Below are 11193 nucleotides of genomic sequence, written 5' to 3' on the forward strand. Positions count from 1 at the left end.
TCGTAGCCCAGGAGCCAAGGGGTGGGGAAGTGGAGACGAGGGGGGGCTCGGGGTAGAGGCCTCCCGCCGCTGCACTCCCCCAGCGTTCGAGACCCTAACCCACCCAGGTCCTGGTGTGATGGGGGTGTCGATGACGGCCAAGGCCAGACAGAGGTACAGATGGGGAGAGCCCTGCCTGGGTCACACAGCACACCTGCCACGGGCCAGCCAAGGAGCTTCCCACTGCCCGTCCACGTGTGCCCCCCATGCCACTGCCACCCGGGCCCCAGGAGGAAAGGAGTGCGCGTGCCCATTTCCCACTCGGTGAAACTGAGGCTCTGAGAAGCCCAGTGCAAAACGAAAATGCAGGGCTCTTTGTAAGAATGACTAAGACTTTTCACACGAGGACGGCAAAGCGTTCAGCCAGGCTCCAGGCCCTTCTGAGCACAGGGACCTGGGCACAGGTGGCAGTGCCTGAGCCCCAGGAGAAGCAGGGGTGTAGACAGGGGCCCGGCTCAGCCTGGCTCAGCTCCGTCGGCCTAGACCCAACAGTGCCGGGCAGCTTCCCTGCACCAAGTGGCCAACCCAGCTCACCCCAGCTCCTCCTCCTGTCTCCTTACCCCTGGGGGCTCTCACCCCCAGCCCCCAGCCCCTTCCTCTGCACCAGCAGCCTGTGCACACGGTAACGTGTCCCTGTGCGTGCACACACACGCAGCAGCTTCTCTCTCCTGTCCCTCCCTCCCTCCCCAGCTGTCTGCAGGTCCCTGCTGGTCCCAGGTTGTTGTGACCAGGGCCCAGTGTCCCCATACCTGCCCCACCCTCCTGGACACCACCCGCTGCGGGAGGGCGCCCCCAACCCGGGCAGGGCCAGGACCGGGGTGAAGAGACGAGGACGACGCCCAGGGCACAGCGAAGCCACTGCAAGGCCTTCGGTAACGACACGGGACGTGTTCGCGCAGCGAGCTGTGAAATCAGAATTCAGGGGAAAGTGCAGAACGAGGCACACAGCTTCACCCCCCAGAGCCGGGCTCCGTGGTCCCCAAGCCGCCTCCTCTCTGAGACGGCTCAGCCGGTCACCGCTTCGGGCCTTGTGTCTCTCCTGGGAGTTGCTGTTTTTTGCACGGATTTTGATTGAAAAAGAAATGATATCAAATATCGTCTCTTGACAGCGGAGCGCTGTGGGTGCCCCCTTGAAGTCTCTACCCAACGTGAGGCGCCTGACGGCCGCGCCCCGGTCCCCGTGCAGGCGGCCGGGAGCGCGGTGAGGGCCGCAGCCTGGAGGGTGCTCCTCCCGTGCTCCCTGGGCTCAGCACACACTGAGCGCCCACTCCAGACGCTGCTCTCCCGGGCCTGGGGAGGGGGCAGAGAGTCGCTGAGAATGGTGGAGGGGGCGGAGAGAAGCCACAGGGACTGGCTGGACCCAGGCCAGACGGCCAAGATGACGCTGGTCCGCCCTTGCCCCTGCGCCACCAGGGGGCGCTGTTACTCAGCCCCATTTCTCAGATGGAGAAACTGAGGCAAGAGTCCTAAGGCGCTGCCCCAGCAACCCTCGCTCCCCCCCTCCCCCGGCACCCTCCTCGCAGGAAGCGCCAGCGCTGGCTCCCCGGCCAGGATGGCTGGTGCCAGAGGCGAGTCCCTGGCTGGGTGCCAAGTGGGATCCAGGTGCAAGGAGGCAGCAGGGATGGTCCTTTGTCTTAAAGGGCCCCTCTCCGCACATGGCCAAAGCCCACGCCGCCTCCCTAGGGAAGGGCCAGGTGGACTCCCTCGGGGTCGCCCTCAGCGGCAACCGAGCCGCAGTGACTGAGTTCCGGGGGACCTGGCGGGTGGGGCTGCCTGGGGGAGGGCCACCCACTGCCCCGCGGCAGGCCACCAGGCAGGGGCCCTTTAAGGCTGGCCCTGGAGCAAGTTCACGCACCCCAGGCCCCTGCTGACTCACGCTTATGAAAGTGATTTTCCTGGCCCCGCCCACCTCCCTCCCGTGAAATACCCTTGTTTCCCGCCAGCCACAGGCTCTCGGATTCCCACGGGGACAGTGTCAGGTGCGCCGACTCTGGCCTCTGCAGTGCCCGTCCCTCTACCCACCGCCCCGCAGGTGAGTGGGCTGGGCAAGGCTGTGGGGCGGGAGAGAGTGGCCAGCCTGGCCTGGCCCGAGGGTCTGGGGGGGCCCTGGAGCCACCCGGGCTTCTCGGGCTCCCCTGAGCACCCCCTACCCCACGACTCACCCCCAGTGCAGGTTCTTCCGCGTCCCTCCCGGCCATGCCCGGTCCAGGTCCCTGGCCTGCCCACGTCCCACAGCTGCCGGGTGCAGCCGCCCGGCACAGCCCGGCGCATAGCTCTGGGCAGGAGAGGGGGTGTGGCCAGCTGGGCTTGCTGCCCAGGGTCCCAAGGCCACTGGGCCAGCGGCCAGGCTGGGTGCTCCCTCCAGAGTCCCCGCCTCTCCTGCCCGGGTGAGGCAGAGGCTGGTGGGTGCCGGCCGGGAGGCCAGTGGGCTGGTGACTTCTCCTCACCCTCGGCCGCCGAGGGCCTCATGCACTGTCTTGGTGTCACTGTCACCTTTGTTGTTTTACCTGGGGGGGGGGGGGGGGGGCAAGGTGCTGCCTCCTTCTGGCCTGATTCTCTCTCTCTGCGATGGGGATAGGAGAGCCCAGCTGTCAGTGAGCGAAGCCCCCGCCCCCCGTGGCGCCCAGTGCACACAGCACCCCGGCGCAGCAGAGGGCCTCGGGCTCACCCCTGGCAGGTCTGTGATGTGCTTTCCTGAGCTCCGAATCGTTAGCTGTCACCATTAACTTCTCCTAACCAACGTCCGCCGTCTTCCGCCCAAGGGACTTTGAACACTGACGGTGACAAGCGTCCATTCTGGCTCCTCAAGTCCAAAGAGCGTGCCAGGACCGGGCTGGCCAGGGCACCTGGGGTGTCCCCTGATGCAGGAAGTGACCTCGTGTAGCATCTCGAAGCTTCTAATCAAGCGCCCGACGGTTCTGGGCTGGAACCCTGGGCCTGCCCTTCCCCGCAGGGCCGTCCGTTCAGACTCCTCATGGGCACGGGGGCTCCCGCGTCACTGGGTGGTGCACTGGGACATGAGACGCAGGTTGGCATACTCGGTCGGGGGTCCAGGGGTGTCCGGGTGGGCTCTCCCACTGGCCCTGTGACCTTGCGGGCAGGGCTTCATGCGGCCGCAGCGCTCGTCTGGAGAGTGGGGGTTGTGAGGACTAAGCCCATGTTGCCCAGGACCGCATGTGGAGCTGCCCCCGGTCCCCGGAGCCCGCCCGAGGGGGCAGGAGCAGGGGCGGAAGACGCTCCGCCCTGACCCGCGGCCTCCTCCCAGGCACCCCAGCACCCGCCGGTCCAGGAGCAACCGTGCCGGAACTCCGGGGCTGGCAGCTGCTCCCCGGCCTCCCTGCTGGCCCACAGCGCCGGGCCCACGTCTGGTGCTGTGTCTTTAGCCAGGCGAGGGGGTCCTGCGGCAGGAGCCATCAACAGCAGGCTTAGAGGCACGGAGAGGGCTCTGGAAATGGGGCAAACTCTTCGGAAGACGTAAAGGGCCGTGAGAAGCAATCAGTGCCCCCATCTGCGATGTGGTTGTGACTGTCAGAATTCTCCAGACCCGCGGGGGGAGGAAGGGTTGCCAGTGCGTGGGCACCTAGCTCTGGAACTCTGGGTGCTGTGCTGCCGCTGCCGCTTCCACAATTGTCGTTAGCGGTGGCTCCGCAGGCAGATAGCCGGGGGCCAGGAGGGAACCTGCCGGGGAGGCTGTGAGGTCCTCGGAAGTGGAGCAGCCGGGGCTCGAACCGGCGCCCATACGGGAGCCGGCACTGCAGGCTGGGGCTTTACCCGCCGCGCCACAGCGCCGGCCCCAAGTTTATTTGTTTGAAAGCAGAGTTAGAAGGAGTGACAGAGAGAGGTCTTCCACCCACTGGCTCACTCCCCAGATGGCTGCAACAGCCAGGGTTGGGCCAGGAGCCTCTTCCGGGTCTCCCACGCGGGTGCAGGGCCCAGGAACTTGGGCCATCCTCCACTGCTTTCCCAGGCCACAGCAGGGAGCTGGATCGGAAGCCCACGCGGGATGCAGGCACTGCAGGCTGCGGCTCCACCCACTGAGCCACAGAGCCAACCCCTCGCCCACTTTCCAAACACAGACAAACCCAGGCCCTCTGGAGGAATTCTCCAGGCCGGGCCCCTGCCACTCCCACTGCCCCACACCCGCCACCAGCCCCGGGTCCCCTCTGGGCACAGGCCGAGTGTCGCGGGGGCCGGCTGACCCCACTCGCACCTCTGTGAAAGGGACAGGTGCGCGGGAGGCGGGTGGGCGCCTGCGGGGCCCCCGGCGGATTCGAGCCTGTGACCACCAGGGGCGCCAGCGCGCCGCCGCCGCGCCGGGCCGGGCCTTGTTCCCACTCTGACCAGGTCAGGGGCCGCAGCAGGCAGGAAGCTCGGGCCTCTCCCAGCGCGAAGGCGGCTGCCCACGCACGTTCCCCCGCGAGGCGGGGCGCGCAGCATTCCCGTTGCACAGGCGAGGAGCCGCAGCCCACAGAAGCGCAGGGAGTGGCCGCGGCCAGCGGTGGCCGCAGAGCCCCGGGGCCGCGCGCGGGGCCGCGGGGGCTCGGCGGGGCCGCGAGGCGGGGGCCAGGGTCGCGGGGCCGCGCGCAGAGACCCGGGAGGGGCGGGGCGGGTCCGCGGGGGCGGGGCCAGGGACAGCCGCCGAGTCACGGGGCTGCGCGCGAGGGACTCGGGGCGGGGCGGGGCCAGGATGGCCGCAGATTCACGGGGCTGCGCGCGAGGGACTCGGGCAGGGCGGGGCCGCGGGGGCGGGGCCGCGGGGCGGGGGTCACGGGGCTTCGCGCATGGGCTCGGGGGCGGGGCCGCGGGTCGGGGCAGGGGGCGGAGCCACGGGGCTTCGCGCCGGGACTCGGGGGCGGGGCCGTGGGGGCAGGAGCGGGCCGGGGCAGGGGTCACGGGGCTTCGCGCAGGGGCTTGGGGGGCGGGGCCGAGGGGCAGGGAGGCGGGGCCGGGGCAGGGGTCACGGGGCTTTGCGCAGGGGCTTGGGGGGCGGGGCCGTGGGGGCGGGAGCGGGCCGGGGCAGGGGTCACGGGGCTTCGCCCAGGGCTTGGGGGGCGGGGCCGGGGCAGGGAGGCGGGGCCGGGGCAGGGGTCACGGGGCTTCGCGCAGGGGCTTGGGGGGCGGGACCGGAGTCACGGGGCTTCGCGCAGGGGCTCGGGGGCGTGGCCGGGGTGGGGCGGGGCGGCCGCGGAAGTTCCCGGGGGCTGGGCCGGGGTTTCCCTGGGAAGGCTCAGGAGGCTGCCCGGACGCCGGGCTGGGGGCGCCCTGGGAACTGGGGAGCGGGAAACCGGCCTGTTCGGGAGGAACGAAGCGTGCTATGGACTTGACCCCGGGCCCCCAGGACGCCGTCCCGGGGCTGGGAAACGGACCTGACCCGGGTGGGCCCTCTCTCCCCTCTGCCCCCCAGGTCGGCTGCCAGCCTCGAGTCTCCCACCAGCCCCAGCCATGAGCTCCTCCCGGAAGGACCGCCTCAGCAGCCCCGAGCCCCTCCCGGTGGTCATCATCGGTGAGTGGCCGCCCGGGCTGGGGAGGGCCGTGCTGTGCCCCGAGGGCCAGGTCAGCGCTGCGCGAGGCCAGGCCTGGCTTCTGGGCAGCTGTCCCCTTTAATGACCGCGTGGCCAGCACTGAATGGCCCAGGGTGGGCGTGTGCACAGCAGTGGTCAGGGTGCCCGGGTTCCAATCCCAGCTCCTGGAGCGGGCGCCCCAGCCGGCCCCGGTTCCAGCGCCTGGGCCGCTGCCACCCACGTGGAGACCTGGACGGGAGCTCCTGGCTGCTGGCCCAGCCCTGCCTGTTGTGGGCATCTGGGGACTGAGCCAGAGGGCGGGAGCTCTCTGGGCCACCTTGCAAATAATTGGAAATAGCTAAGACTTAAATCGCAAGCCCTAAAAACTGCTTGTTAAGAAGTTCCAGAGAATCCGTCCCAGAACGCAGGGGGCGGCCCGGGGCGGGGACCGCGTGAGGGACACAGCAGCGGGCCAGGGTCCCGTCCCCAGGTCTAAGATGTGGGCGGATGCCCTCCGGCACACACGTGATGTGGCTGGTTTAGTGAGTCAGGAACGGGTGGATGTGAGCGGGGTCAGACTCTGCACAGGAGGAGGGAAGAGGGGGTGTGAGGGGAACAAGATGCCAGGCGGGGCCTGGGTGATGGGGGGATGTGAACGCCCCCAGGGGCAGCGTCCCCCCCTCCCCAGGGCTCGGCACCCTCGGGCACATGGCCATCCGTGAGGTCATGTCCACCGTCCCATCGGTCTCTGCCTTGTCCTGGATTCAAATCTCTTCAGCTGTGTGACCGTGGGCGGGCCGATTAACCTCTCTGTGCCGCTTGCCCCAAGGCTGAAGGGGGAGCAGCACGGCCGTGCAGCCTGACACCCGGCCAGAGAAGCCCCCGCTGCTCACTGCTCTCTCGGGCATTAGAAGCAGCGACTGGCCACGAGCTTAGCAAAGGACGCGTCTCCTTAGCTTGACCTTCACGAACGAGGAGTAAGCCAGGTCATGGCCGAGCCCGGCCGGGGTCTCAGCGCTGCCCTCTCTCTGCAGGCAATGGCCCCTCGGGCATCTGCCTGTCCTACCTGCTCTCCGGCTACACGCCCTACGTGAGGCCGGACGCCGTCCACCCGCACCCCCTGCTGCAGAGGAAGCTGGCCGAGGCTCCGGGGGTCTCCATCCTGGACCAGGTGGGCCAGAGCTCCGCGGAGGATGCCCCACTGTGGGAGCCTCCCCCCGCCCCGACGTGTGCAGGGAAACACGAGGAAGCACCGGGAACCAGGGCTCCTCGTCACACACGTGTGCACGCCACGGCCGGCAGCTCTGCTCCCCAGGGGACACGCTTCTGGCTGTCCCCACTAGGTGGCGCTGCTGGACCCAGTGTGCGCGGTGCCCGTGATGAGACCCCCATCCCCTGCCCCTGGCGCCCTCGCTCTTCTGAGCGGGGCCGAGGACGCAGCTCTGGGTGGTGCTGCTGGGGTCTGCGTGGTCGAGGCGCCTGCTGGGCAGGCCCTCTGCGGCAGCGACGGCATCCCCACGCCTGACCGCGCCCTCGCAGTGGGGCTGGCTGCAGGACAGGCCACTGGCTCCAGGGCCGGCTCAGCCCTCCCCGCGGCCCACTCACCTGCGCCCCTCCCCCAGGACCTGGACTACCTGTCTGAAGGCCTGGAAGGCCGCAGCGAGAGCCCCGTGGCCCTGCTGTTGGACGCCCTCCTGCGCCCAGACACGGACTTCGGGGGGGACGTGGAGTCCGTCCTGACCTGGAAGCGGGAGAAGCACCGAGCCGTCCCCCACGTGGTCCTGGGCCGCAACCCCCCCGGGGGGGCCTGGCACGTGAGTAGGGGGCCACGCCGCCTGCCCTGGGTCCAGCTCCTGCACCCCCCACCCCTTCTCCCGCCCCATGCCCTGCAGCCCAGGCTGGCCTTGGGCTACAGAGTGCAGGGCCAAGGGCTCCTCTCGCCTGCAGTCCATCGAAGGCTCCATGGTGACCCTGAGCCACGGCCAGTGGATGGGGCTCCCGGACCTGCCCGTCAAGGACTGGATGCGTGTGAAGCGCAGGTGAGTGGGGACCCCCGGCTGGGGCCACAGGGTGCTGCCCCCTCTTCCCCCAAGGCGGGGCCCCAGGCTCAGTAAGGACAGCAGTGCCCGGGAGTGCGCGCACCGCCAGGCTGGGCCTGCCCCAGGGCCCCCCAACCCCCGCTGCTGCTCCCCGCCCCCAGGTCGCGGGATCCCCTGCTCTGAGTGAGCAGCCCCCGGAGAGTGATGGGAGGCGCCTCCTCTCCCGGGCACGTTGTGGATACTTGTGCATTAAAAGCAAGGTCGCGGCACAGGAGGCTGCCGGTGGAGAGCGGGAGGCAGGGCCGCCGTGCCCGGGGCGGCTCCCCCGGCCCCACGGGCCAAAGGGCACCCCTGAGTAGCCTGTCCCGGGGCGGGGGCTGAGTCGGGCTGGCTCCCCATCTGCAGGCCCTCGGCTCTGGGGTGGGAAGCCCCCCCAGGCCTATGGAGTGATGGGCGGATGGACAGACGGGCGGACAGCCAGACAGACAGGAGCCTGGCTCGCACTTGCAAACGGGCCCCCTCGCAGCCTGCGGTGACGGCTTCCCACTGGGGCTCGGGCACTCCCGTGGGGAGGACACACCGTCCACACCCAGCCTCCGCCGCGGCCTTGCAGCGAAACACTGTGGCGCGCTCCCTGCTGTCCGCGGCGTGAGCCCCTGGTCACCCCAGGCGGGGCCATGGACGGAGGCCCCGTGTGGGACGGTGCTTTCCAACAAGCTCACAGAGCCCGGGAAGAGGGGGCCACAGACCCAAGAAATAAGCTCTGGAGCCCCCCCCCCCCCCGGCCGCAGCCTGGAAGCGGCGGGCTCGGGCCAGTTGGCCGGGCTCCGTGGGCGTGTCCGTTAGGTGACTGCACCCTTACCACCCGTGGCACACAGCCGGATCTAGAGGGGTGCTGAGCCTCCAGCCGCACCTGCAGGTACCTACCAGGGCCGCGGGCGCTGTAGCCACTGCCCCAGGAAGGCTGATGACGGTGACGACGGTGATGGTGACAGCGGTGTGGCCACTGCTGTCAGCACGTGGGCCGGGGATCATGGCGAGTCCTCAGGTGACCAGGTTGTTTGTTTTAATCTGCCTGAAAGAGAGAGGCAGCCAGCGGCACGGCTCACTAGGCTAATCCTCTGCCTGCGGCGCTGGCACATCGGGTTCTAGTCCCGGTCGGGGTGCCGGATTCTGTCCCAGTTGCCCCTCTTCCAGGCCAACTCTCTGCTGTGGCCCGGGAGTGCAGTGGAGGATGGCCCAAGTGCTTGGGCCCTGCACCCCATGGGAGACCAGGAGAAGCACCTGGCTCCTGGCTTCGGATCGGCACAGCACCGGCGGCCATTTGGGGAGTGAACCAACAGAAGGAAGACCTTTCTCTCTCTCTCTTTCTCACACACACACACACTCTCTCTCACTGTCTAACTCTGCCTGTCAAAAAAAAAAAAAAAAAAAGGGAGAGCGAGCGAGGCAGCTTGTATCTGTGGGTTCATGCCCCAAATGCCCACAGCAGCCAAGGCTGGGCAGGGCCGAAGGCAGGAGCCCAGGTCTCCCGGGCGGTGGCAGGGCCCCGAGTCCAGCAGGAAGCTGAACCTGAAGCCAGATGGCCCGTGGGCCTGACAGCACCACCACACCTGGTGCATGCAGGCCCACGCAGGCTGGCTAAAGTCAGTCTCCTCCCTGGAATACAGCCCGTGTACAGAAAAGCACGCGGCTCCCACGGTGCACGGGTGAACTGTGCCAAGTGGGCACACTAAGCTGGGATCTGGGTCCCCTCTCCTGGAGCGCCCCCCACCCCAGCCAGCCCCGTCTCCACCACTGACTGCAGGGAGGAGCCTCACCCAGAATCGCACTGTGCATGCCGCGGGTGGCACCAAGTCCCCTGGGGCGGGGCATGGGGCCAGGCCCCCTGCTCCTGGCCAATCAGGCTGCAGCCTGGTGCCCTGGGTCACCCGGCGAGGCGCCCCAGGCACAGGGTTCCTGGGGGGGCAGCTGAGGATCTGACCTCGGCCCTGCCTTTAGGTGGGAGGAGCCTCGTTAGCTCCGCCCAGGCCCCTCCCTGACACCTGCTCTCCCTGGTTTCTGCGCAGAGGGCTTCGCAACAGCCGGGCCACGGCCGGGGACATGGCCCACTACTACAGGGACTACGTGAGCAGGAAGGGCCTGAGCCACAACTTCGTGTCCGGCGCCGTGGTGACGGCGGTGGAGTGGGGGCCGCCGGCGCCGGGAGGCTCCGGGGCGCAGGACGGCAGCCCCCTGTTCCGGGTCAGCGGCTTCCTGACCGCCAAGGACCGGAGGCGGCAGCCCTTCTCTCTGCGCGCGCGCAACGTGGTCCTGGCCACGGGCACCTCGGACAGCCCCGCCCGGCTGGGCGTGCCCGGCGAGGCCCTGCCCTTCGTCCACCACGACCTGGCGGCCCTGGAGGCGGCCGTGCGCGTCGGCGCCGTGGGCCCGGACTCGGACCCCGTGCTCATCATCGGCGCGGGGCTGTCGGCCGCCGACGCCGTGCTGCTGGCGCGCCACTACAGCGTGCCCGTGCTGCACGCCTTCCGGCGGCCCGTGGACGACCCCGCGCTGGTGTTCAACCAGCTGCCCAAGATGCTGTACCCCGAGTACCACAAGGTGCACCAGATGATGCGGGAGCAGGCGGGGCCCTCGCCCAGCCCCTACGCCGGCTACCGCAGCCTCCCCGAGCACCGGGTGCTGCTCTTCAAGGCGCAGCGCCAGGCCGTGCTCCGCGACCCGCGCGGCGGCCAGGCCGTGCTCGGCGTCTCGCTCGTGCTGGTGCTCATCGGCTCGCACCCCGACCTCTCCTTCCTGCCCGGCGCCGGCGCCGCCCTGGCTGTGGAGCCCGCGCAGCCGCTCAGCGCCCGGAGGAACCCGGTCGACGTGGACCCGTTCACCTACCAGAGCGCGCGGCAGGAGGGCCTGTACGCCGTGGGCCCGCTGGCCGGGGACAACTTCGTGCGCTTCGTGCAGGGCGGGGCGCTGGCCGCGGCCAGCTCCCTGCAGAAAAAGGAGGCGGGGCGGCCGCCCTAGCGCCGGCCCTCGGCTCGCAGCAGCCAGGCCCTGAAGAGGCGGGCGGTCAGCGCGGCCCGAGCGGGAGCCCCGGAGCGGCAAGCCGGCCTCTGCCCGCAGGAGGCGGCAGGGGCCGTGAGCCCAGGCGACCGGCCTTCCGGGTCAGAAGCAGTGGGGAACTCACCCTGCCCCGGCTTAGCCCACGGCGGGAGCGAGGCCACAGCTGGGCCACACCTGGGACGTGGGCGGGAGGCTGCCAGCAAGAGCGGGGGTCGCCAGGGGCCAGCAGGGCACCCAGCCACGAGGACTCCGGGCCCCAAATAAAACCAGTGCCTGCCTCCACTCCTGAGGACTGTGCTTGGCGAGGCGGCTGGGTGCACAGCCCTGGGCGCAGGGGAGGGGGTGGGGTCCTGGAGGAGCTGTAGGGGAGGGGGTGACAGGGGACGGGGCCCTAATGTGGGGGCAGTTGATTGGGCAGCTGGCTGGAGCCGCCTCTCCCCTCCCACCCTGTTCCAGCCGCACTGTCTGCTTTCAGGCCCTTCCTGTGGGCCCCAGGGCCTTTGCACAGCCCCTTGAGCTCCTGCCTTCCGCTCTCCCAGCGTAAGGATCACTCCCTC

The 11193-nt window shown here is 69.7% G+C and overlaps 1 protein-coding gene and 1 non-coding gene across 3 annotated transcripts; one reads left to right on the forward strand and one right to left on the reverse strand.

Moving 5' to 3' along the window:
• Positions 1-927: 927 nt before the first annotated feature.
• Positions 928-2317, reverse strand: LOC127491387 (uncharacterized). The gene is made up of 2 exons (XR_011384130.2): positions 2202-2317; positions 928-1329 (listed from the first exon to the last, which is right to left on the reverse strand). It is a non-coding gene; the product is annotated as an uncharacterized LOC127491387 (transcript).
• Positions 1987-10918, forward strand: OSGIN1 (oxidative stress induced growth inhibitor 1). Of its 2 annotated transcripts, none has more exons than XM_070062804.2 (6): positions 1987-4489; positions 5444-5542; positions 6575-6711; positions 7163-7354; positions 7488-7579; positions 9649-10918. In XM_070062804.2, the coding sequence occupies exons 2-6, from the start codon at positions 5482-5484 to the stop codon at positions 10595-10597; spliced, it is 1431 nt and encodes a 476-aa protein (XP_069918905.1). In that variant the 5' UTR covers positions 1987-4489; positions 5444-5481; the 3' UTR covers positions 10598-10918. The 2 variants fall into 2 exon arrangements, with proteins under 2 accessions (XP_069918905.1, XP_069918903.1); XM_070062802.2 differs by having other exon boundaries at positions 1987-2071.
• The last annotated feature ends 275 nt before the right edge of the window (positions 10919-11193 follow it).

This window comes from Oryctolagus cuniculus, chromosome 18 (assembly GCF_051225735.1).
Source record: "Oryctolagus cuniculus isolate XC-2025 breed Fujian yellow rabbit chromosome 18, ASM5122573v1, whole genome shotgun sequence".
Lineage (NCBI taxonomy): Eukaryota > Metazoa > Chordata > Mammalia > Lagomorpha > Leporidae > Oryctolagus > Oryctolagus cuniculus.